Here is a 26,413-nt window from a genome sequence, read left to right on the forward strand (position 1 = left end):
ACATTTTTTTTTAAATTTCTTTATTAGAGCTAAATTCATCCAGAAAAAAGATTTGACTCAATCAGACATAAGACATCCAGTTGTTCCGGAGCTCCGGGTGTCTATGGGCAGGGGGGGTCTGAGGCGCTGGTACCCGAGTAGAGGTGCCTCCTGTCGGGGCTGACCGTCACTCAGCCGCTCACTTCCTGCGACGCGAGGCGGCTCCCTTCTTGCTGCTGCAAAGCGCAAAAGTGCAAAAACAGAGTCAGATGTGTACAGAGATCCTTTAAGTTGAATATTATAGATGGATAGATGTTTAAAAAATATATAAAATATAATATATAACAGAGCACAGGAGCACAGGATGAGTAATATACAAACTATTGGACCAATTACCTGAAGCTACATCGCCCTCTAGTGGCCAGACATAGGCCATCCATGGACCTACATTCTATTTAACATTACATTATTTGATTAAAAATGTAATCTAACTCAAGTCAGCTATAAACAGGATTAAACCAGAACAAACTGATGTCAAATTAAGGGTGGATTTTTTTGAGAGAAAAATTAAAAACAAGTAAAGTAAGTGCAACTTAAGTAGGCTACATGTTTTAAGGTACTTCTACAATACTTAGTATTTCCATTTTATGCAACTTTATACTTCTACTCCACTACATTTCAGAAGAAAATATTGTAGGCTACCTTTTACTCCACTACATTTCAGAAGAAAATATTGTAGGCTACCTTTTACTCCACTACATTTAGTTGAAAACTTTAGTTACTAGTAAAATTGTAGATTAAGGTCATTAACAAAATTAACAAAATTTAAATCAATTTATAAGTTATGATGTATTATTATAGGTTAAACTAGCCAGCAGTATATAAAGTAATTAAAATGAACTCCACCTTTACCATCTGCAAAATTAAAGTACACATTAATACATCAATAATTATAATACAATATTACATATTATTTTGTATTGGGCCATTCTACATTACATTTTGATATTTTAAGTACATGTTGATGCTAATACTTTTGGACTTTTACTTGAGTAAGATTAATAATTCAGGACTTTTACCACTGATTTTATGTCATTATAATGTAGCCTATGGTTGACCACACAGTAAATATATAGTCATATGTTTATAAGTAAATATCTTACTGTAAAAGATGTAGTAGTGTATCTTTTAGTTTTTATTTAATGTTTGCACTTAAGTATCAACATTACACTTAGTTTAAGTTTGGATTTTAAAGTTGGATTGTTTTGTCATTTTCCCAGTGTGAACATACTGTATGTGCACCCAAAGACAGAATAAAAATCTAGTATGAGATGACCTGTGATGCAGAGTTTTTTGGATTGACTGTGTATCCTCGGTGTGTTTTAAACACTTTGTTTATGTTGAGTGACTTACTGTTTCTGCAGCTCATCGATGCGGTTTCTGAGAGAGATTACCTGAAAGACAAGACAGTTGTGTTTGAAGCAGATCCACTCATCTGCATGCCTTCAGGACTTTGACATTATCTGTTTAAAGCTGCAACATGCAACCTTTTCCAAATTAAAATGCCAACAATTGAACACAATATACACAGTATTTAGCCCCTTTCACACATGCACTGTAATCCTGAATTTATCTAGACATTACCCAGAGGAGCTGTAAGTGAGAAAGCAAATGTCCAAATCAGTTAGATCGGACATAGTCTCGTATTGCCAGACCTTCCTCCACAGCGCTGCAGCATTCCGGGATGGGAGAAAAACGTGCTCTTGTTTATTGGCATTTCTTTAAACCAATCACAATCGTCAAGCAGCTATGGTGCCGCTGCAAAGTAGCCTCGGGAAGGAACTTGTTTTGGTGGAACATGTGTACGTTCAAAATTAGTTTTAGGGCATTTTCACACCTGTAGTTTGTTTGCTTTGGTCCGAATCAGTTGGTGAGGTAGTAAACTTGGAGCGATTTGCCCTCAGTCGGTTTGGTTTGGTTTGGTTTCACACCTGGAAAAATCCAAGTGTACCAAAATGCGTCATTACAAATCAGGCAAGAACGTCCAGCCCTCTTATTGGTAGGATATGTCTGGGGGCGGGAGCAAGAAAGTAAATACAGGAAGAAGGTCCTGTGTTCTGGTCTAGTGGTCAAACCAGCTCATTTCATTAAAATGATCAGACATTGTTTCGCAAGAGACGTTACTACGTCTGCTCTGGTCCCCGAGACTTTGCTCTGCTCTGCCGGCGTCTGTCTCCAATTTTAGCGGCGGCTGCTGTGACCACGGAGATACGGGTGACGGACGGCAAGCTTGACGCAGTCTATTTCTGTGATAGAAACACTGCAAGCTGCTACAGTTTGCTGCTCTGCTGCATCGCAGGTTGCTGAACACACCTGACTACAGGAGACATTAGCTCAGACTTGCGGAGTACATATAGTTAGTGCGGTTCTAGTACGGATCACATTCTCATCACAAACGAACAACTCCAGAGTTGGATTGAAAGCGTAACGAGACCACCTCTTCAAGCAGGTCTCGGTTGTTCGCTTGTTTGGTCCGCTTTTGGTGCGCACCAGAGTTTGACTGCCGCATTCTCACCTGTCCAAATGAAGCGCACCAGCAGGGCAAACAAACTCTAGTTCGATTCAACCGAACTAAAGGCTGTCGGTGTGAAAATGCCCTTAGTCGTGCAACAGAAAACTCAGATTGGACAGATAGTCTAGCTAGCTGTCTGGATTTACCCTGCAGAGATCTGAGGAGCAGTTAACCATAGTCCTCAGAAATCCACCGGAGTTTAAAATTACAAATCAAAGAAAGCGGAAGGTAACGGATATCCGAAAACGGACATCCGAATAGAGTGACATCCAGCAGAATTTTCGGCAGATCGAGAGTTTACCCTGCCAGTTCTCTCGTACAAAGCCTGTGTAATGTACGAATGACCCCATGTGTGAATAGAGCAGCTCATTATCCGGAGAATTCACAGTGAGCGAGTGGGCATGTTGATGACATTTCTATTATGCGGCTGGCGTGAAACCAGAGGAACCAAACATCTTTGGGTGAAGAAGAAGGGTCAATTACACAACGCAAATGTCTAACTGAAGAGACAACACGGTTCGGGAACTTTTGTTGGTAAGGGACCGACATCGTAATCGTCAGACACATTCAAGTGTGTGTGGGATGTAATCTGCATCACGTCTTGCCTCCTAAACACTCTTTCCAGGCGCCACCCCTCGCCTAAACCAAACAAAGTGTAGGTAGTAGTAGGTGAGAATGTGTCTCACAGGGACAATCTTCTGTTGTGTGCCACATGTGTGAAGGAGAAACACCGGACAATGCCTGGACTTCATTTTCTTGGATTTGTTGGCGTTTAAATGAGAAAATAGCTTTTCAATCCCAAAACTTTTGTTCACCTAAAACTGAGTTAACCAGCACAGAGTGTCAATGGGAGATTTACACAAAAAGGACAAACACAAGTCGAGTACATTCTTACTTTTCTTCTCTGTGATCCAACCACCATAGTGAACTAAAGGCTAACCCCAACAACTAAAGTCAAAACTTACGTTTTTGCTGCTTTTAATTTCAATTTCCCCTACCGTTTTGACAGATTTACTCAATCATTGAAAAAGCATCTTTTGAAAAGATACTTCAGACAAAGTTTCACCATTTTTACATTTTAGTCTTTGATGTTGTGTGTTTTATTGTCTGTATTGAAATAAGTCGGTCTGACAAACAGGTTCTTGATACTACAAGCGTTGCTGGAGTTTTGACCTCCTCAGACTTTCCCTTCTGCATCCTGGAAGATGCTGAACTTGTGCCAGAAACCGAACTCTGCTTTTCCCGTATGCTGTAAGTGGATCAAACTATCCGTCCCACCAGAGGACAAACATCCACATACAGGAAAACTCACAGGGTGATTCAGAGTGTGTTGCAGCGTGCAAAGACATTCCTCACTGACCTCATATCTCTGTCTCTTGAGACTCTCGCAGTGGTCGTATTTAATCGCCTCAAGGTTGTGCAGCCACTCCCACAGCTCCTTTGCCTTTTCCCTGACAAACACAAACCAGAAACCAAACATTCAATGAAGCATATTTTGCAGCAACTGAAGAAAAATACATGTTGCTTCATGCAAATGAAAAACAATCTTATACCCTTATTTTAACCCTTAACTGTGTTTTTCTCTTGAGCCAGTCACTTAAGTTATTTTAAAGGACAAATCCAGTGCAAAATGAACCTAGGGGTTAATAACACATGATTACAGAGTAGATCGTTCTCTGGGATATGTTTTCATGCTAATTGAACATGACCAGTTTTAGCGCAAACCGCCTTCGTTGGGGCACGGGTAAAGTAAAAAGAAATCCCTATTTCTACACCGCTAACAAAGCTCAAAATAGCACCAAACTTCACCGGTAGCATAATGAGGGTCCCTACATGGAAACCGAAGCATTGAGAAGTTTGTAAGTGTACAGACAGTTTATTAAAAAGATAGTTTATAAAGACAACTTGGGAAAACAGTCATGACCAGTCGAACGACAAACGCCGTGCTTGAGCTATGTTACTGGTTACTGGTTGCACGGCGTTCGTTGTTCGACTGGTCGTGACTGCTTTCCCAAGATGGCGCCCGCATGTATAAGTGAACGGTATTGCCTATATTTTCTTAATATAGGCCTACTTGTATTTTTATTTTATTTTAGAAGTTATCTGCTGTAGTTTTGGCTGATACTGGGGCAGGGCCATCACAGAAAAAAAAGGAAATGAAACGAAGAACAACTAAAAGCTAAAAGGGAAAGACAGACGACAGGCTAGTCAACTTCGGTCAGGCTTTCAACAGATGGAGACAAATGACGGGTTTGTAAATTTTTCAAAAACGACGAATGCTGGGTTCGTGACAAAGTGACAGTGATACCAGGTTTAGCTCACGATTCATCCAGAAGTAGGCTAAGTTACCATATGCAACACTTGAAATACAATGATGCATCTGTAACATATTCTCTTACTGTAGCTTAAATGAATGATTTTCTGTCTAAGCAAAACATTAATCGCAACTATGGCTAGGTTCAGACTGCAGGCAAAAGTGGCCCAAATCTGATTTTTTTAGGCTCAAGTAACAGGTGAGACTTCTTCAAAAGTAGTGTGAACACTCAAATCTTGCCCAGATCAGTTTTTTTCAAATCAGATTTAGACCACTTCCATATGTGGTTTTTCAATGTGGCCGCAGTGTGAACAACCAAGGCGGATTTGATCGTCAATCTACATCGACATTTGTCAAAATTATGCGCAGGCGGGAGTCAACCCTAGATGCAGACAGTAACATTTGTCTTTCTTTCTCTTCATTCTTCTCCTCCTCAGCACCTGCTCATTAATGTTATTTTGAAATATAAGTGAAAATGCTCCATAACCTCCCTAACTTTAGTGCAACAGCGTGCTGCGTCTGATGTCATCGTTATTGTTCTTTTGCGCATGCGGGTCAGTTCGAAACCGCAAACAGTTCACACTGGAATCTGATATAGGTCACATTTTAAAAGGTAATGTGAACAGCCAAACAAAAAATCGGATCTGAGCAAAAAATCCGAATTAAGCATTAAGACTTGCAGTGTGAACATAGCCTATATGACCTCCCGGTAACGCTAACTCAGTAATCTACGGTGGGCAATACAGCACAGTAAAGAAAAGACCCTTACAACAGCAGGTGTGGTAAAAACACTAACGCTTTTGTCCAAAAGCGGCCGCTAGAATCAAAACAAGTTGAAAGTTACAAATAGCCACTTTAACAACAAATGTCTACTGTAAAACAAAATGGAACTGCGTATAGGCGGCAACTTGGGTTAAACAGTGTAGATAGCCTCCTGTGAGTATACCTCAGTTTATCCTCGCTGAAATCGTCAACCTTCAGCGGTTTGCATCTCTCTGCCATGATCTTCTTCTTCTTTTCTCTTTCAGTCTGCTTCTTGCCTCTCTTCTGGTCAATCTAGAAAAAGTCCAGTCGAGTTAAAACACCACGTCTTCACGAACGCACAGAAAAACATGCCGCTACCTGTTTTGAATGAGGTTGGAGCGACAATTTGAAATCACGACAACAGAAGAAAAGAAATGAAAACTGCCTTCTGCAGATGGCTGCTGTAGCCTGATCCCATGTTGCTCAGCGCTATCTTCTTCTTGGCTTCATCCTCAGCCTTCCTGTGGGCGTCGGCATCCTCCCTTTTCTGCCGCTCAGCCTGTAAAATTAATTTGAAAGTGTCACAATTTGACAGAATGACAAGTGGAAAGACAACCACTTGCTTATTAACCGGTTTTATTTATTCCTATTCGCCAGTTATGTCCAAGAAAAGTTTAAAGAGTAACTTTAGCTGACCTCCGGTGATTGAACGTTGCAGCTTTACACCTTGTTGCAGTGATGTAGAAATGTACTTAGTACACTCTGACATCACTGATGGGTGTGATGAGATGTGCAACATACTTGAAACTCCTAACCCCTACATTCCACCAGGCGCGGAGGCGCCACGTTCTGGTATTGTTCCGTTGTCTGCCGTGTGTCATACCACACCAGGAGCGTCGGAAGCGGGGCGTTTTGCCTGGCCGACTCTAGCTCAAGTCTTTCCATTCCTTGTTGAAAATCCGACAGATAGCGGAAAAAAATAGATCTGGTGTGTATTTTTAGCATAGCGAAGCGTAGAACCGCTTCTCGCATGCTTCTGGGATGCTTCTGGGATGCGCTGGTGGAATTTAGGGGTAAGACGTCAGTGTGATGCTGCTTTTCAGCCTGGTGTTAAAGTACTCATATTGTGCTTTTCCCCTTTCCTTTATTGTGTTATATATCTTTTTGTGCACGTTATAGGTTTACAAAGTGAAAAAGCCCAAAGTCCACCCCAAAGGGACTTACCATCTCCAACAGAAAACACTGTTCACAAACTGCTCCAAACAGCTCTACTGTAGTCCAGCCTTTACTTCAGAGACAAACGTGGTCACTTTGTAACACACGTTATAATGCTCGCCTAGCTGCTAGCATGGCACGCCCTCATACTCTGCTTCTGACTGGCTAGCAGTGCTGACCTTGGTACTGCACATGTGCTACTCCCAACAAAGATGGAACAGAAGTGTGATGCCTCACTCTGTAGCTAAAACAGAGAGCTCAAGACACAGGGTGAAAAGAGGAGCTGCAGCAATGTGCAGTACAACAAAAATATGGTTTTTTTTGAAAATTAAACCACATAAACCTATTCTGGTACAACCTATAAATGCAATTATAAACCTGAAAATGAGCATAACATGAGCACTTTAAGTTACTCTTTAAATCCACTATTGTGTTCTCCACTGTCAGAAGCTTACATGCATTCAAAGTGGAATGAGTGCAAATACTGTATTAAAAAGTCTAAGATAACATTAAGGTGCAAATCCAAAACATAGACAATAAATTACTAATGATGGAGTATTTTGTAAAGGTGAATCTATTTTAAGTTAATCTATTTGAACAGTTCACTTCCGTTGAGCGAATCAAAAGAGTGAAGTTACCGATTCGGAACACGTACCTCCCGCCTGGCCTGCCGCTCTTTATCCTTCTCATCGCGAACCCTCTTCTGCTCGGCTCGCTCAGCGCGACGCTTCTCCTGAAAACGCAAATCAAGACACAATGCTGCAAAGCTTTCTGCCACGTGCAGAAATTATATTATATATACATATTATATTATATATACATATCTGCTGTGGTCTTTTTTGTAAAAACACCAGCAGGTCATGCAGGTCATCGAGTGCATTGTGCAATGTATGTTTTTCATTTGGGTAAAATCTCACAATTCTGTCTTTGAGCGCAATGAGCTCCTCCTCCTCCTTCTTCCTGCACTCGAAGTGAGCGTCGATCAGCGACTGCAGCTCATACAGGTCTTTGTTCTGACGTTTCTTATGGATGTCCTGTAGGAGGCAGACAGAGACCACAGTCAGAAGCAGGACAGAGGTTGTTGGCTCCAAACTCACACTAATTTTAAAAAACTCTGCGTCCCGGCTAGCCATGATTTCTTTTTTTGTTTAACCTTTATTTAACCAGGTAAGTTGATTGAGAACAAATTCTTATTTTCAACGACGACCTGGCCAAGACAAAATGTGTCAGACAACATCGAGTTACACAGTAAATATGCAGAATACAGTAAAGAATCTACAAAAAATACAGATCAAATAAAGAGTCGATATACAGTGATGGTGATACAGCAAGGTGATGTCTAAGTGGTATGGCAGTAACACAATAGAAATACAATAGTCCAAGTAAAAATACTGAATGTAGTACAGAGTCTATGTACAGTTTTTGCAAATGGAATAGTGCAAAAGAGCATTAAACAAATATGACAGCAGTGCAGGTGAGAATGTACCACTATACAATGGATCAACGAGACAATAAAGCAAGGGTGTTCAATACTGCATAAATGGTATGAGTTAAGACGTGCAGTGATCGGACAAGAGCTCAGACAAGTGTTTCAATTATGAAGTTTTTTTTGTAATTCATTCCAGTCGTTGGCAGCTGAGAATGATGAGAACAGGTTTTTTTCTTTGTTTTGTGGTTTGTTCTTAGTAAGTGTAATGAATATAAACAATTATTTGTTTTTCACTTAAAGGTGCTATAAGCGATGTCACGCGTTTTTTACGCTACATTTTTTGTCACATACAGCAAACATCTCCTCACTATCCGCGGCCCAGGGTCCACAAACGCCAACAAAAACAAACTGCCCCAACCTCATAGACAGTAAAATGAATGGACAACGCGACGCCGTAGACTTCCACGGGAGACCAGTGAAAGATATTAGAAGCACTTTTCCGGTGAGCGCTGAGCGTTACTGAGCAGCCTCCAACTGAGAAAGACGATGTAGATGTGACGTGAGCAACCCGTCTGAAAGTTGTAAGTCTTCTGGTAGCTGTGCCAAGAGAAATGTCAATCATTCCCAATCTTGCAGAGACGGAGAGCGTAGGTATATGTAAGGAGATAACATAAGCACAGGCTAATTATTGCTAACTAAAATGCTAGTTAACATTAGTAATTAAACTTAAACAGCTAATTTAAGTCGAAGCTACCTGCGAGCTTCTCCTGTACTGTACGGTAATTTATCTACTATGCGACAGAAAGACGTGTGATTATGACACAATCGTTAGCCTATTTTTACAAAAACCTCTGCTACGGAGCCATAACGTGAGGTACAAGGTAATGGAGCCTTTTATACATTGTCATGTTTCTTTAGAAATAAACAATGAACAAATGTAAAGTTATTTGCTGTCAAAGTGACGTCAAAATGAATGGCAGTCAATGGAATGCTAACGGGAGGTGATGGCTTGTTAGCATCAAAATGGCTCCATAGGAGGTAGACTTTGCGGATGTTCGCTTACCCCCTTGGCTAACGTACACCACGAAACATAACAAACAGTGTTCCAGCCAATAACCAACACAAAGGATTTGCGTGTGAGGGTTGGGGGGGTTAGTGCGCGGAAGGAAGGGGACGGGATGAGGAGGAGGGAGGGGCGAGCTAGCCTCCGTTTTGTTTGACAATACTTTGAACGTCAACAAGAAGTGACATCACCCAACTTCGCTTAGAGCACCTTTAAAATCCCTCTCCATTTGAGTTTGTCATTACTGTACTGTTTGTACTGTTTTATTTATTTATAAGATTTGTGTATAATTTTAAGAGCTTTCTAAAATTTATTTTGGAGTTCTGCCGATGATGTCATCGGCGTGAGCAGCGCGATCTTGCCTCGGTCTGTGCCGAGATTTGTGTAGTTAGCTTGTGCTGAAGGAGAAACCTGCTCATTTTGCTGCATTGTATTTCCTATTTCTCTGTCCAGGGTACAAATAAATTAACACGGCCAGAGAAGTTGTCCGTATTGTTATTCACAACGCAAGTTACATGGCCTGGAAGTGTTGGTTGGACAGACCGGCTACATAAGTACAGACAAAAGCACCAGTAAGAAAAGCACAAAACTTGCAGTCTCTCCCCTACAGCTACACGCAAAAGAGTTTCTTTACTGAAAGAAATTTGGTAACTGGCTGAATTTATATAGAAGCTTTCATCCAGAGCACTTTACAAGGACGCTTCAACATGTGGACAGGAGGAGCCGGGGATCAAACCCCCAACCCTGTGATTAGTGGACAACAATCACTGCCATATCAAGCTGGCATTGCCTTTAATTTATTTCATTTATTTTATTTATAAGGAAAATGCACATTAATCAACATTCCTGTAGATGTGCCAGACATGTCGGACATGGATATTATAATTATGTGTAGAGCACACTTCCCGTGTTTTTTTTTTACCCATTTGTTCACTCTGACCTTCTCCCTATACGCAGACTCAGAAAAGCATTTGTGATACAAAAACAAATATAATCCGGAAGAAAATACGTTTCCCTCGAAACGTAATTGAGAATGCAGTTTCGTTGTATGGAACATACATTTTTCGGAGACAGGGCTGGGGAGGGAGAACTAAGCCTACACATTCATGTATCTTTCACTTGATAAATATCAATCAACATAAACAAGTCGACTTACATCAAAGTCCACTTTCTCGCCATCAGGGATCTTTGGAGCAGGAGCTCTGTTCAAAAATAAATATTACAAAAAATAAGTTGAAGCTGCTGGCAATGTAAAAACATGACGGGTAAGAAGAAAGACAATACATCTTTAATACATAAATATATACATATATATTCATTCAAATTGTATAAATGTGTATACGTGTATATATAGTATAATTAAGTATATGTGTATAGTATATGTATAAATATTTATATTTCAATTTACAATACTCTTTGCACGTTTATAATATAATGTCATTTGTCATGTTTGTGGTCCCACCTGCTGCCTTGCTTCTGTAAATAATGTTGATAATATTAATAATATTGTGTACTTTTTTGTGTCACATACAATACAATGACATTTTATTTAACTGAATAAATGGACTCACTTGAACTTCGGCTTCTCCTCTGTTTTTTTCCCAGCGATAAAACAGCAACAGAAAGAGAGAAGAGCAAGAGATCAAACTGTTAGAAACACAAATGTGGAGAGAGACAAAGACTAAAAGACTGCTGGTTAATCGGGGGAAGATCCATGTGGACAAGTTGAGTTACATCTCAGGGCTGCAAGTGGTTTCACACCTCCGGTAGGACAAGAACAAGTCTAAATTTAGAAACACTTTTCATCATCGGTGGCCCAATTCCTGTGTGTTAGCCTCTGATTTAAGTACTGTAAGTACACAGTGTTACCTGATTTTTCTATTTATTATGTGTTAATTTTGTGTGCATTAGTGTGTAAATCAAACCAATATAATCTGGGACATTTGCGTGTGCCAAAAATCACCACATAAACTATTTAAGAGTTTAATTTTCTGAACATACTTCATCGCACACTTTTCACAACAGGGAGTTTTACTTTTGTAATTACTGTTAATTGATGTGCAGGTAAAACAACAACAAAAAAACACAACTGGGACTTTAACAGAAACAAATAACCAACTTCGTGATTAGCTTTTTTAATAAGTTTTTTTTTTTTTAATGGGACCCTCAAATAAAAGACAACGGGCAACAAGGGGATGAAAAACGCAGGCAAAAGCAACAGCGACTCAGCAGGAAATACAAACTACCATCTTGATCATCCTCGTCCCCTGGCAGAACACATTCATGCAAAAAAGAGAAGAAGCAGAGATGAGCAGTGGGGCCCGTAACCATGACTCAGCATTTCTGAATCCTTTGCCCTGTTCCTCCATGTCACGAAAGCGAACGGATACATTCTGCCTTTTTATTTTAAGAAAGATCAGTAAGACAAACGGCATATTACTCATGTGTGGAAGGTGTGAAAGAGTCTCTGGCAGAAGAACAAAGAAGAATGCAAATCAACATACCTTCCTCTTCATAGGCGTCTGCATGCAGCAAGCGTCCAAAGCAAGAGCAGAACAGAAATCATTAGTGGTCGGACTGGTCAGCCTGCTCCTGTCCTCTTTACGATGCACAGCTTATGAAGCACATTTACCAAATTGGGGTGTTTATGTTCGTAATGTACAGGCAGTGGCAGCCACTGCAGAAGACCCATGTCATGTCATGCATTAACACAGCTGGTAAACGGTGCGCTCCTTCTGACTGCATTATAAGGACGGTATATAATACGTTTATTTCTTTAACTGATTACAGCTCCTCAGCTCACTGTGATTGATCATATTTACTATATTAGAAAGCCCCTTTTATTTTCTAAACTGTGTGGGCTTATCAGGAGAGAAATAACATTATGAGGATTTCACACCAAACATGTTTTATGCCGTGTACTTTGCTCTCCCAAATAAGCTACTTTCATTTAATATTCTAACAGGTTTTGTGCCCAGAATGAAATTTCACTGGTTGACCGAACCAGGAATAAACTTACACTGACCTGGCAGAATTGGTTAATTGTTTAAACCATAATTACATCGCTTAAAAGGACCAACATTTGGCCTATGCCTTTCAGACAAGAGCCTTTTTGTGGATGTGGCTTTTGGAAGTAATCACTGTCCTGTTTAGGTAGCGAAGATGGAAGCACTGTCACGGTGTTATACCTCCGTCAAACCGCTAACAAACTGTGTGACTTTGACTGGTTTATTTTTATGATAAAGGCTCCGACCATCACTTTTCAGATTAGAAAACGCTCATATTAGTCCTGGGGATTTAGTGACAAATGACCTGAGTGTGTTTATTGGCGACTGAAATGCACAATTTAATGCTAACCTACTAGCCACTATAACTTGGTAAGTCAGTGGTTGATTTGGTATGTTTTGGGGTCTTTCTGCACCTGGTGTATGGAAGACTTACAATGACTAAATGAAAACTAAATTAAAGGAAAGGAAACCAAGTTAAATACAATACACATTGTAATTTGTATTTAATTTTTATGCATATATTTACTGTCATAATGAAATAAAAAAGATAGGTTGAAAGGAAAATCAATTAGCCTTTTGCCTTTAATAAGAAAACGAATGAAGACTTTTCCATGCCACATTAACATCAAATCGCAAATAATAAATGCAAAGCACTGCAATTTGTTTTCATGAATAGGTGCATGGGAGCATTTTTCTTTTTGAAAAAGAGATGCATGATCTATTTCAAAATGAATATTGATCATACCTCGATTATGATCGGACAGTGGATTGTTTTTTAATTTTGGCATTGATGATGCGACCATTCTGTTATTAAAGGCAATGGGCTAATTATTTGTCCTTCTAACATGTTTTTCATTTATTTATTTTACACAACAAATGCATACATGCATAAAAAGGAAATACAAATTACAATGTGTATTTTATTTTACGTTTGATTTGGTTTTCATTTAGGCATTGTACATCTTCCATACTAGTGATCAGATTTATTGTTTCTTCCTGCAACAGAGCAAAACTTAATTTTTCTAAACGGATACTGCTTAAGCAGCAAAATCAAAGCATTAGTTCAGCAAGCGTAAAGTGAAGGTTGGGACTTCTGCAGTGACTCCATCTGTGTTTGCACAGATCGTAAAAGCATTTAAACAAACAAAACAATGGTGGTTTCCATGGAAGACTTAAACAGTGAGGATGATCGCTTTGCATCACAACACCCCAATGTAAATGCTTTAGAGCAGTTTGCAAGTCTCACTCTTTATCTACGCATGGAAAGAAGGATGCTAAACATGGAGTGAAGGGAGGCAAAGAAGAAACTTTTACATGACTGAAATTACCCATCATCCTTTTCTGCTACAGCCTTGAATATGAGTTTGACAAAATGCAAACAACGGCAAAAATAGTTAACAACAAGATAAGACATACATTTGGATAGAGTGACGGATGAGACAGGGCAGTTGATTCATGTAAAAGCAGCTTAATTTCTTCTTCTCCCTTTCAACATTTATAAGCACATATTCAAAACACACATCGGACACTGAAATGCTGGAAACACGACATTGTTTTGTTTGTTCTGTCAGCTAACACTGATGGTGATGTGATGTGATAACCGTGGACATTTTATGAAGCAAGGAACAGATGTTTGCTGCAGTGCACTCTAAAAAAACAACAAAAAACAGGGGTTTTTCACGGAGCCCGAAGACACCAAAAGCACTTCAAGGTTCTTCATTAGAACAAGACTAAAGTGCAACACACACTGGCCTTGTCATGCCACGCCGACACGGGAAGCAAATGTGATAAAACCGCTGTTTTATTTTACGCTGGCGTATCCCGACGTTGATGCTGCAGGTGTGCATGCTTACATAGAAAACAATGAGTACTGAAAAGAACAATTTAACTCGATTTGAAATCATATGGGGAGAAGTATTGCAAGCATAAAAAACTTTTTTCTGACAACAATGCTAATTCCAGTATTTTCTCCGTTCCGTGACAGAATTTCTGTTTATGTTTTGGCCTGTGTGTTGTTATCAGCTGCCCAGTATGACAGCCAGGCCGGGTTGTCAGATATACCTGGAAAAATGTAAACCCAGCGCGCTACAGCTATAACGTTAGAAGGGCCATGAAACAAATGGGATAACGAAGATAAATTCTACCAGACCTAAAAAAAAACTGCATGTTTTTAACAGTTGCGTGACCAGAGATGTAACAAACCCGTCTGGGTAAATATTGGAGATGTATTTGAAAGATGGAGACAGCTTAGTGCCCAAAAGGACGCAGAGTTGGCTAATTTCCTCCTGAACAGGTAAGCATTAGCTTCAGGCTAATTTATCACGGCTACTAGGAACGGGCATTATATGTTATTTCAACATTCGTGTAGCTACTCACATTGAATTATATAGCTAGAGTACCCTAGTTGGTTACTCGCAAAAACAATTGAGACACAGCCAGTGAAGTGATCCCGACTGGTCCTGGCTAATGCCGCCATGCTAACCCTGCTAACTGCTAACGTTACCGGAGGACCAGGCAAGCGGGGAACGGCTGTTTACAACGTGTAGCCTGTTCAACGGCCATAGCGGACAACGGTGAGTTATTTTAAGCCAAGAGACGTGGGGGGGCTGTAAATCGGGAAGAGAGGACCGTGAGTTTGCAGTGTATTTAACGATTGTTGCCGTAATTCTGAGCCAATAAAGTGTGTATTTCAGTCAGGTGGAACAAGACGGCAAGGTAGTGTTTTTTTTAGCAGTTCCTATCGTAATTCTATGCCGAGGAAGTGTGTCTTTTTGGCGTGTGGAGAAGACGGCCAGTTTGTGGGATTTTTAGCAGTTCTACAGTAATTCTAAGCCGAAAAAGTGTGTCTGTCAGTTGGGTACAGAGCTCCGCGTGAGCATGGGCTGTTATGACTGTAAATATAGCCAGCATCTAACGTTAGCTACTCCGCTGTGCTGTGAAGTAATGTCTGGTTATGTGAGACAACAAGCGTCTAGCAACATTGTTGTGGATGCTGCGTTCTCAGCCTGGCGACCTCCGTGAACTTTGATTCTGGGGAGGAGGGGGCGGGGGAGACGACTCTCTCCAGTATTTTAAATTTGTACTGCAGTAACTATTTTAAACACTAGCTGTCAGTATTGCATATTGCACCTTTAATTGTCTGAGGTTTTTGTTTCTTTTTATTATATATAAATGTGTATTCATATTTAACCATAGACTGTATAAAAGTCTTTTAACATTTTATTTAAGTGAATCCGATATGAAGTTACTGAGCTTAAGCCTGTTTGTTTGATGTGTGGAGATGTTTTTTTTCTGTCTTGTTTTGCTTTGTCATTAAGATTGTGGGTCTCTGTCATGTTGCAATAAGTCTATATTGTATATATTGACAATTCTAAATAAAATCAAATTTAAAAAGTAACAGAAAACAATGGGTACAAGTGTCTGGACCATTGACTGTAGCTCTGGACGTGTCTGGTGTGTGTTGCCTCACTAGTGGCCTCAAGTGGCTGAAATATTCGTAACACTGGAATAAATGGACAAACTAATATTTTGCTGTTCTTCAGCAGTGGTGCAAGGCAATGGAGTTATTAAAATCAAAATGATTTATCATGAATGTAAGCATGGCAATAATTTGTGTCTGAGGTTGGTCTAAATTGATCAAAATGTGTAATCTGTTTTGCAGCCTTGCTTCTGACCTTATTTTTGTAACACGGGGGTTGTAACTTCACTGCTTTGGTATGAGAGGCTGTAGTGGATACTGGCAGCCAATGTAATCTCTTTGAACCTTTAAGTTGGCTTAAATGGCTGCATTGTCTGTCTATGTTTAGGAAAAAGCACAACCCGGTCAAACCACTCTAATATTTGGAGGAGATGTGCAGCTGCTAGCATGCTGCAGCTAAATTTAGCTGGGTAACATGTGGGTTTTGTGTTTATTGTTTTGTTCTTCTAAAGTGTTAACACCATCTGCTCCAGCTGGGAATGCATTCTGACACTGAAATTCTTAACTCACTCTGCAGATTTACAGCTATTGTCATACTGGGCGCCAGAGAAGGTAACTCCAGTGGAAAGGGAAGCTAAAAGGGAACTAAAAATATCAAACCTAACAAGACAAGTGAGTCTTCAATAATTGTGTAGTGGAAAGAAATCTGCCAGATGAGAGTGAATGTGCAATATAGCAGCACTGTAGTTTGATTAAAACATACTAATCTATCTAAAGTACCTTTTGGCTAATTCTGTTTTTTTTAACCCATGTATAATCATGCATTTTATTAATTTGTCGTGTTCTTAAATAAACTGAAGTGAATTGAACACAGAAGGGATGGAAAATGTAAAATGTGAAAAACTCGAATCATGCCTAACCGACTCTCGACTCGGATATGTTTTGCAGCGTATTGATGCTGACACGACGGACTAAATAAAATCCTACGGAGCACAGTGCTGAGTGTCCTGCAGGAGAACGGGGAACAGACTGCCCATGCCACGTACCTTCCTCTTCCCCTCGCTGCACCACCTCCTGTGGCTCTGGCTCTGGCTCTGGTTCTGGTTCAGGCTCTACCTCTGGCTCTGCTTCTACCTGGGCCTCCGCCTCAGGGGCTACTTCTACTTCTACTACCTCCTCCTGGGCTACGGGCACGCAGCATGCACCAAATCGCCGGGGACAGGGAGGGTGTCGGAGAGAAGGCCGTTAATGAAGACCACAGACATGACACAAAGTGAGAGATTACTTTAGTTACAGAGAGGATGGATGGGTGAGAGATGGACAGAGCTGCTGGAGAGAGAGAGAACACATGATGATGAGAGAAAGTCAGTTGACCTTTCACACAGAAGCCATATTGAACTGTTGAGGCGGAAAACGTCCCTGAAGAGCAGCACATTTTGTGCTGTTGCTGTTTACAAGAACAATCATTTCTTAAATTTAGTTTATTTTTTATTACTCTCATTATCATATAACTTAGTTAAACTTTGTTAGGGAAATGTTCTAATTTGTTCCAATAACTTTGTCGTATAAAAAACAAAACACTTATCATTTATAACTAATAAGCATTTATACTGTATATAACGAGCAAAAAATTTAGAAACTAAACATTTGAAACTAACGTCGAGAGGCACATTTCCAAAAAGTGAATAGGTTCTGCAACCAAAATGTCAGTGAGAGGCAAATATAATACTTTTACTCAACAAATAAGTAATAACGTAGGCCTAATAGCCTAAAATTAGCCTCACCTTTACCAGCAGCAACATTAAAGTGATGTTTACACATCAATGCATCAATAATTATAATCCAATAACATAATAAACATTATTCTAAATTGCACCATTCTACTTTTACTTAACAGAGTATTTCTTTTTTGCCTTTAATCGACAGGAAAGCTGTATACAGGAAAGAGGGAGAGAGACGGGGGAGGACATGCAGCTAAGGGCCGCGGGTTGCAATCGAACCCGGGCCGCTGCGCTAAGGACTGAGCATTGGTACATGGGGCGCACGCTCTACCAGGTGAGCTACCAGGGCGTCCCTTAACAGAGTATTTCTGCACTGTGGTAATACTACTTTTACTTCAATAAAAAAATCTGAGTACTTCTTCCACTACTGGTTACAAGCTAGTGGAACAGCTGCTAGACTCCAGTAAGCTATAGGTCTTGCGATGTGACTTCTATCTGAGTTATTGCCAGTGTGATTTTTAATGTCCATTGTGAGTTTTCTGGGTAGTTTTCCGCCTCCACTGTTAGAAATATGGCCGCTGTTTGAATGAGGTCAATGACAGCTGCATCGATGTGACATCAACAGATGACTACGTCAACATGTCACATGCCGAGAAAACAAATGCAGTGAGCGTAGAAGCTCACTTCCATTTTTTTCTCAACCGTGTGATTCAAAACATCACTCAGTCAGAAAAAGTCACCCTTAACTTGGTCGCGTTTGACTGACGGCTGTGTGTTAGTTAGCGTCCTACCTGCCAGAAAATAAACATCTACGCATCCTGCTTGTTTGGACAATTAAATATTTTATGAGGAAAAAACATTGTCGCTTTAAAAAAAAAAAAAAGCATTTTCATTTGAATGTGAAACATCCACAAAGCTATTTTTAATGCAACCGAGAGTAAATAAAGCAACAAAGCAGATGTAGCCTATTCAAGTGAGATTCTGACCTGTTTATCTTTTAGGAAACCAAAGTGAGTTCTTACAGTTCCACTTTGCTTAAGAAATCCTGCCACGACTCAAATTGAATCTGTGCAGATGTTAGTACATCCTGTTTAAAGAGCAGGTGTCAGCGTCAAACTCTTGAAATTAAGGGTGAAATCAGGCAGCTGACAAATTAGTGCAGTGGAGAAAAGATTGTGAATATGGAATCGATTCAGTCGTCTTTACCTTCCTCGTCTTCAGTTTTGGAAAAACAAGGCATGAGGTGGGACAACAGAAACAAATAAAACATGGTGTCATTTCCTTTATATAAATTACAATTCTTTTTTTTTAAAAGTCCAATTAAATTCCTGTGTAAATATGTGACATACTTTTAAAATCTGTATTTCCAAATGCATTCAAAATATATAGTAAAATAATAATTAATACATATTAGCAGTGCATTTGAGGCATATTTCTAATATATTTTGAGAAATCGTATCATAGTCTTATGATAGAACGATCCAAGTCTGTGTGGACACAAAACCTATTAAAGTCATTAAAACTAACTTTAAATACACATCGTAAGAAATTCTGTTAATTGGATTTAAAGCATTTTATGTTACCAATTTGAATATAGCCATAAGTCATACAGCTTGCTTATTTTGTTCTTATGTATAATAAAACAAACTGATTGATGGTCACTTACCCTCTACATGATCCCTGAAATATGAAAGACAAGACATTCACAAATCAATCAAACATGACAACTTCTCTACTTTTTGTAATAAAGTTGAAACTGCTAAAACGACAGCCGTGTGTGTGATTGTTATTGACACTTACAGTTCCTCAGTGTCGGACATGGTGACAGCAGACTTCACACCTGAGGGAGAAGACAAAGAGCCCGATGAGCTGACAGGAAGAGACTGTGCTGATATGGAAGGTTAAAGAGTTTGATCCCCACAGAAGCATCTGTCCTGCTGCAGAAATGTCAAACTTCTCCAGCATACTCTTTCTTCTTATTAGACTGGAAATCTTTCTCATGAAAGGTGTATTCGAAAACCCAAATACACTCATTCGCTTTCTTGTTAGAAAAGTTAGATGAGATGAACGATACCACTTCTGCAAAAGAGTGTCTCACTCTTGGCAAATAGCAGTGTATCTCTCGAAATTCAAACTATTACTTTAAAGAAAGTGATTTACTAGGACCCCATGGGGAGACAAATCTGAAAAGAAGAGCTTAACGCACCGCTAAAGTTAAAGAGTTGAAGTTTCAACAGTTTGTGTTCCTCTTACTATTTATGGGTTAATTTTGGATGTGTGTTTGTTCCGAACTGCAGCTCTTGAAAATAACTCAGAACTTAAACTGCTTATATATCATAAGGAAACATACTTCTGGGACGTGGCTCCAGCAATGGTGGAATGTAACTGTACATTTGCTCAAGTACAATACTTGTTCTTTACCCATTTTTATTATAATTTATAAATTAATTCCACCTGCATCTCAGAGGGAAATATTGTACTTTTTACTCCACTACGTTTATAGGTCTTTTGTGAGTTATATAATAATACAAGTATAAAGTATAAACTATTGAATGTGTCCTCACTGAAGCATTTTCACACTACTTCCAAACACCTCGTCCAGAACTGTTGACTCAGCTGGTTGGGAGGTGTCACCTTCTTTGCAGGTTTGTTTTCCTTTTCACACATGATACCCGTTACAAATCAACAGAAGACCACGCATCATCACCACTTATGTCACAAGGATTATTTTTAGCTTAAGAGCGCATATTATGCTAATTTTCAGGTTCATAATTGTATTTAGAGGTTGTACCAGAATAGGTTTATGTGGTTTAATTTTCAAAAAACACCCTATTTTTGTTGTACTGCACATTGCTGCAGCTCCTCTTTTCACCCTGTGTGTTGAGCTCTCCGTTTTAGCTACAGAGTGAGGCATCACACTTCTGTTCCATCTTTGTTGGGAGTCGCACATGCGCAGTAGCTAGGTAAGGACTACTAGCCAGTCAGAAGCAGAGTATGAGGGTGTGCCATGCTAGCAGCTAGGCTAGCATCTAGGCTAGCATTATAACGTTGTGTTACAAAGTGACGCGTGTTTGTCTCTGAAGTAAAGGCTGGACTACAATAGAGCTGTTTGGAGCAGTTTGTGAACGGGGTTTTCTGTTGGAGATGGTAAGTCACTTTGGGGTGGACTTTTTTTTACTTTGTAAACCTATAACATGCACAAAAAAGATATATAACACAATAAAGGAAGTGCCAAAAAGCATAATATGAGCACTTTAGAGAATATGTAATGCTTCGTTCCCGTTGATTTAATGCTACTTTGACTTTATATTTGGTTTCAAGTAGGCATTCGGCAGAAGTCATATTGAATGTAAAGGGGATGCAACAATAACAAATGTGTTCTTTTGTTTTACTTCCCTCTCATGGTATAATGCCATGCAGATCGTTTTGGTTTCATTTGCCCAGTGTTTGAGATATCTGTCTTTATTTTTATTTTTTGCTTGTGGTGCTCAATCCACAAAAAATTGCAGTCGCACTTTATTTTCCGGTACATTAAAAAGATGTTATAAGCCGTACTTTGTATCAAATTAGACCAATAATGAAAGAAATGATGTAGTTTAGATAGAAAACTAACAGATTATGCTGTAATTAGTACATTTATAAGATATAATGAGCCTTACTTCCTATGTGCGACCAAAATCACTTCTAACCTGGATTATGCACAGATGTCATTGTTAACATGTTTGAGAAGAACTCTTTCTTTGCTCAAAGGAAATTAACACTACTGTATCCGATCACAGACAAACAAAAGTCCCATCAGAGGCAAAAGTAGAGGTCTAAACAGACCACCACCAACAGCAGAGGCTGAGATGCAGGAACCAAAAAACTGCCCTCGATGTACAGTGTACTGCGCTGAAGAAGAGGAAATCATCTCGGCCATCAGGACAACCTTAAAGGAGAATTCCAGCCGACGGGAGAGAAAGCAGAAGCAAAGATGCCGGAGCTAGCTACTGGCAAGATCGAGACAGATGACAGTACAAACTTTGAATTTAAACGGTTTCTTCACAATTGCTGAGTTGAAAACGCATCTTGTTATCACGTAAGGGCCCTGTTCATGTTGCACAGACATTTTTAATTGCATTTGTGTCTGTTAAGAGGCACAAAGGCACTCTTTATAAGATGCTCCGACAACTGGCACTTTAGCTAACTGGGAGCTCTGGACGCAGCTGCAGCAACTCCAGTTTGCTAGCACAGATTTTGCTATTTTTTTCCCCTATCGACAGCACTCTGAGATATATAGCGATCGAGATTCAGATAAAAATCGGCTGTTCAAGGTACGCCCAGCGACCGAGCTATAAACATTCCACACACGGAGCATCAGAAAACTCCTGCGTATCTTCTGGCTTAAAACCATCTCCAAACAACAACTACTCCCTCGGTCCAATTAAGAAAGCAGAGACACCATCACCATGAGAGGGCAGCGGGGATCGATTGGACACATCAGGCAAAGAGAACAGGGTAACATCAGGAGAACTGCCCTCCACTGGACACCGAGGAAGGCGATAGAAGGGAAGACCCAAGGAGATCTGGCGTTGAACAGAGGAGAGAGACCTGAAAGCCCTGAAGCCCTACACTTTAGAAAGTAACTGTACAAGTCTTGTATGATTCTTACACTGTTAAAAAAATATTCCTATTGTGTTTTATGCTTGTTTTTCTATTTAAAAAAAAAGTTTGTTCTGTGTGAACAGGTTTTAGATTGTGGATTATTTATAATGTGATAGTTACTGAGTGTGACTGTTAGTTTGATATGTGGGCGTGGATAAGTGTATTGCATATTAATGAGATTTTACATATATTATTGTAATGGAATGCCTGTTATGTAATGGGTATGTATTGTGTGTCTAGTATGGAAGGAAGAGTAGCTGACTGCTATGGCATCAGCTAATAGGGATCCTTTTAATAAACAAACAAACAAACTTTTGGGCACCATCCAAAGGCTCACCCTAAACAGACAGAAATGTAAATCCTTTGTTGCTGCCCTTATGCCAGTAGGCATAAAGGGCAATAAGTAACTAAGTCTTTGGTCGAAAGTAGTGAAATACTGTTGGAGCTTTAGCTTTAGACATACTTAAATAGAATGTTTTTTGCTAGCTACAGGCATTTTGTTAGTGTTTCAGCCCTTGGTTGCGTATGTTGGCGCCAATTATTTGTGCATCCGGTGGGCGTGGCCGTCAAGAGTATGATACTTTGAGTGCATACAATTCAGAATTCAGACACTGAAATGAAAAGGCTAAGGGTACAATGCACTATATAGTAAATAGGGATTCCCCAGTCGGAGCTGGTTAATTTGGCCCGGGAAAGGGAAGTTTGGGGTCCCCTGCTGGAGCTGCTGCCCCTGTTACCCGACCCCGGATAAGTGGACGAAGATGGATTGATGGATGGATGGATGGATGGATGGATGGATAGATGGATGGATGGATGGATGGGAAGGATTTCAGACACAGCCCCAGATTTTTTAAAGGTATTTTTTCCAAATGAAATTCCATTCACTTCCATTGTATTGGAGTTGAGGCAGAAATCTCAATGCTTTATAAATTAAACCAACAGTGCTTGCATAATCAGATACCACTGGAAGTAAGTAAGAAAATATGTTTGAACCAACCTAACACTATTTAACTTTGAGTATACATAGTAAATGTATTTCACAACAGACAATCCACCAAAATGTATTTGATTTGCGTTGAACTATGACGTCTTCTCTGGATTCAACACCAGCTTTCACAGGTTATAAAGCAAAGCCATACTTCAGTCCTATATATGGGAAATACGGCACTAATCCGCTCAAGGTCTTGCTGGCTCCAAGTCCAAGATGAGGAGCAGCTCTGTTGGAGACGATGTGGGAGGATTTGAGCTCACTGTATATTCTATATATCATATTTGATATATATAAAGTGTCTTTGGATGACTCCTTCACACTTAGCAGTGAGCACAGCTGCAGAGGACTCGGAGGATTAGTTCTGGATCATATTTCTACCCATCAGCTGAGGAACGGTGTCCAAATAGCGCCTTAATCCCTCGGCTCGATCCGGCGGGAGGATCCCCGGCACTCAAACAGCCAATCAGCATCCGCCTCCAACAAACAAGCTCTTTGATCGACTTACAGCTGACAGCGACCTCACCTCTGTGTGTCCAGTGTTCACTCAGTACATACCGGCACTTCAGCACTCTGTATATTTGGTGGATGGTCACTTCACTTCTTCAGTATGAGAACACTGAATGTTGAAAAAAAAAAGTGTTTCTGAGTATTTCCAAAGCTAAAACTCGGCCCTGAAACTTAAAGACCGATGAAACAGGTGAGACCGCATCCTGAGCCAATCAAGAGCAGATTTAGATTGAAATGCCGATATGAGACGGATTTATAGACTGATGAATCAGTCTGGTGGTGAAGGACGTGTATTTTGTTTCTGACAGCAAACAGACGCTATGCATCGTCGCCATCTCAAAACCTCATATCTCTAAGATGTCGGCCTGGTTTTCAGGTCGACCATGATGGCTACGTGGGTGTTTAAAGTTCAACTTTAAAGTTCAACATACCGACAAGAGGTTAAAGGAGGAGAATCGTTCAGTTTCTGTAATATATGGTTGTGTAAAATGAAACATTTTAACAAAGAGAAAAGAGATCATTTTGAAGAAGATGCGGAAGTTGAACCAAACATTCTGACAATTCGGTGTTTGCTCATGTAAAACCAATTCTGTTTGTGTAAATTGGGGCCAGAATCACGTTTACAAAAATAAAAAGAATATGCAAGAGGAAACAAAGATAAACGATGAATTAAAGTTTTTGTGAGGCGTAATAATGCAGATAAACACTATGTGTAGTTGGTATTTTGGTGGTGTGTATATCGGCTGCCTATCTCTGAGCCTCTCTAAACTACCAGCACCCTATCCCTAGGAATGATATTCATACTGGACAGTTCAGCTGGTCATTTTACGTACAAACTTCAATGCCAGTGTAGCAATAGGCTATTTGGAAGTGAATGTACGTGTAACTGGACTTAAAATATTAAAGTTAACACTGCTGTGTGCAGGTAAAACCACCAGACATCAAATTGAAGAGATGGTAAACAAATACAAAAATCAGTTTATAGCTACAATTCACAGCTTCGCAGCTGAACACCTCAACGTCACATAAAGTGAAAGTGCAAACTGCTCTGATTTCATTGAACCTTTGTCAGTATATCACCGTACTTTATACGCCTTTGATTACTTAAATACACTCATCTAATTCCCTCCAGAGCACTTAAGTTTAACTCCATCATTTCAAATAATGATCTACGCCCTGAAAAAAGGTACATACAGTAAAACACATTATTCAATTACATAAAGTGACATTTTTATGAACCTGTTAATCAATCTGGTCCCAGGAAACTGGACTCCAGCTCTCTAGCCAGACTCTTAACCACCCCCAACATAAACTACACGTTCGACATGCAGCGGAACATGTCTACACCTATTTCAAACGTCCCTTCTGGGGTTTCAGCCTGCAGCGTGTGAGGACGGACGAGGAGCCGAGTCTCTGTTCTCCTGCTGCACACAAAAGCAGCAATAAAAACATAATCTACAACTAGATTTTGGCCAAAAAGGAGAAACAAATCAGAAGAAAACATTTAGTTTAGTAGTGAGAAGGGATTTCAGGGCCACTGTCTGTCTGTGTTTGTCTTACCTCAGGAAGAGAAGCTCCTTGGACGATGAAGATGAAGGTCTGTAAGAATCTGCAGGCTCCGCTCAGAGAATAAGTCCTTGTGTTATAGTGATACTTGAGCTCATCCGGCCCTTATTGGCTGTGGATTGAGAGTGAGGTGTGTGTGTGTGTGTGTGTGTGTGTGTGTGTGTGTGTGTGTGTAGTGTATATGTTTATGTGTGGAAAAGATGGGGAGAGAAAGAGGGGGCTGGCATGACCCTGGAGAAGGAGATGGGTTAAATACTATGGATGGAAGAGGAGGGCTCAGGTTTTGGAAAGGAGCAGCTGAGAAGCTTCTGTTGCTAAATTTACAGTGATAGAAGGGGAGTTACACATCAGCTTGGCATCCAGACAATGGTGGGAAACTGTGTGTGTGTGTGTGTGTCAGACACTTCACCAACCAGTCAATCAATCAGCCAGTACAGAGTAACACAATAGTAGAATAATAATAGAACTGGACTGAAAACAGAATGGTCGATACCAGTTGGTCAATTGTATTGTGATTTCTGGATCAATTGAAATACACAGAAACGTCTTTAATCAGGTAAACTTACACACACAAACATATATTAGGGATGGTCCGATAAGGACATTTTAGCAGATACCGTTAACATTGCTGTTCTGGCCGATAGACAATATTTATCGATGCCGATATGATCTGTATATCATTATATTCTTCAGTCAGGACACAAAAAAACGGTGCATAGCGCAATACAAAACATAGCAAAAGATAGACAAATACAAGACAAAACACATACAATAAAACAAGCTTCTATGATATTCATTTTTAATATTCTTTTGTACGTACCGAAGGCGTTACTATGGATCCCACGTAACTTCTAGCCAAGTCCCGCCCTACGAAGTAGCTTAGTTGGTTGGGGTTAGGCATTGACCTTGAGTGTTTAAGGTTAGAATAGCCGATTGGTCAGGGCATAGGACCTGAACAAATCGGGTTACGTTACCTTGGACGCCTGGCCAATAGTGTGAATGCTATTGAAGGGCGGGTCTTGCCTAGTTGCCAAGTTGTGTGGGTTCCATAATAAAGCGTACAGAAGACAAGTGAACACTGTGAATTTGGAACAGTAATGACTTTCTTTATTTGCAAAACATTTGCAAAAGCCTATAAATCATGGATTTACTGCATTGTTTCCTCTCAACAAGGTCCAGGGCCACCATGACAAACACAAGTAGTGTCACACCGGCACTGGGCTCTCCCTCAACCACGCTTAC

General features: G+C 40.0%; 1 protein-coding gene across 8 annotated transcripts; it reads right to left on the reverse strand.

Moving 5' to 3' along the window:
* On the reverse strand, window positions 1–25,327 carry LOC120556146 (troponin T, fast skeletal muscle isoforms-like). Of its 8 annotated transcripts, XM_039795546.1 has the most exons (17): window positions 25,166–25,327; window positions 23,654–23,714; window positions 19,264–19,303; window positions 19,130–19,143; window positions 18,670–18,678; window positions 16,789–16,926; window positions 11,821–11,838; window positions 11,563–11,583; window positions 10,888–10,906; window positions 10,473–10,518; window positions 7,742–7,858; window positions 7,480–7,557; window positions 6,055–6,168; window positions 5,812–5,921; window positions 3,912–4,002; window positions 1,393–1,433; window positions 1–215 (listed from the first exon to the last, which is right to left on the reverse strand). In XM_039795546.1, exons 3-17 carry the CDS (start codon window positions 19,281–19,283, stop codon window positions 179–181), a joined length of 873 nt encoding a protein of 290 aa, XP_039651480.1. In that variant the 5' UTR covers window positions 19,284–19,303; window positions 23,654–23,714; window positions 25,166–25,327; the 3' UTR covers window positions 1–178. The 8 variants fall into 8 exon arrangements, with proteins under 8 accessions (XP_039651480.1, XP_039651479.1, XP_039651482.1 ...); XM_039795545.1 differs by lacking the exon at window positions 23,654–23,714; XM_039795548.1 differs by lacking the exons at window positions 23,654–23,714; window positions 25,166–25,327 and adding an exon at window positions 24,953–25,103.
* Window positions 25,328–26,413: the final 1,086 nt, after the last annotated feature.

The sequence above is a fragment of the Perca fluviatilis genome, chromosome 3 (genome assembly GCF_010015445.1).
Source record: "Perca fluviatilis chromosome 3, GENO_Pfluv_1.0, whole genome shotgun sequence".
Taxonomy (NCBI): domain Eukaryota; kingdom Metazoa; phylum Chordata; class Actinopteri; order Perciformes; family Percidae; genus Perca; species Perca fluviatilis.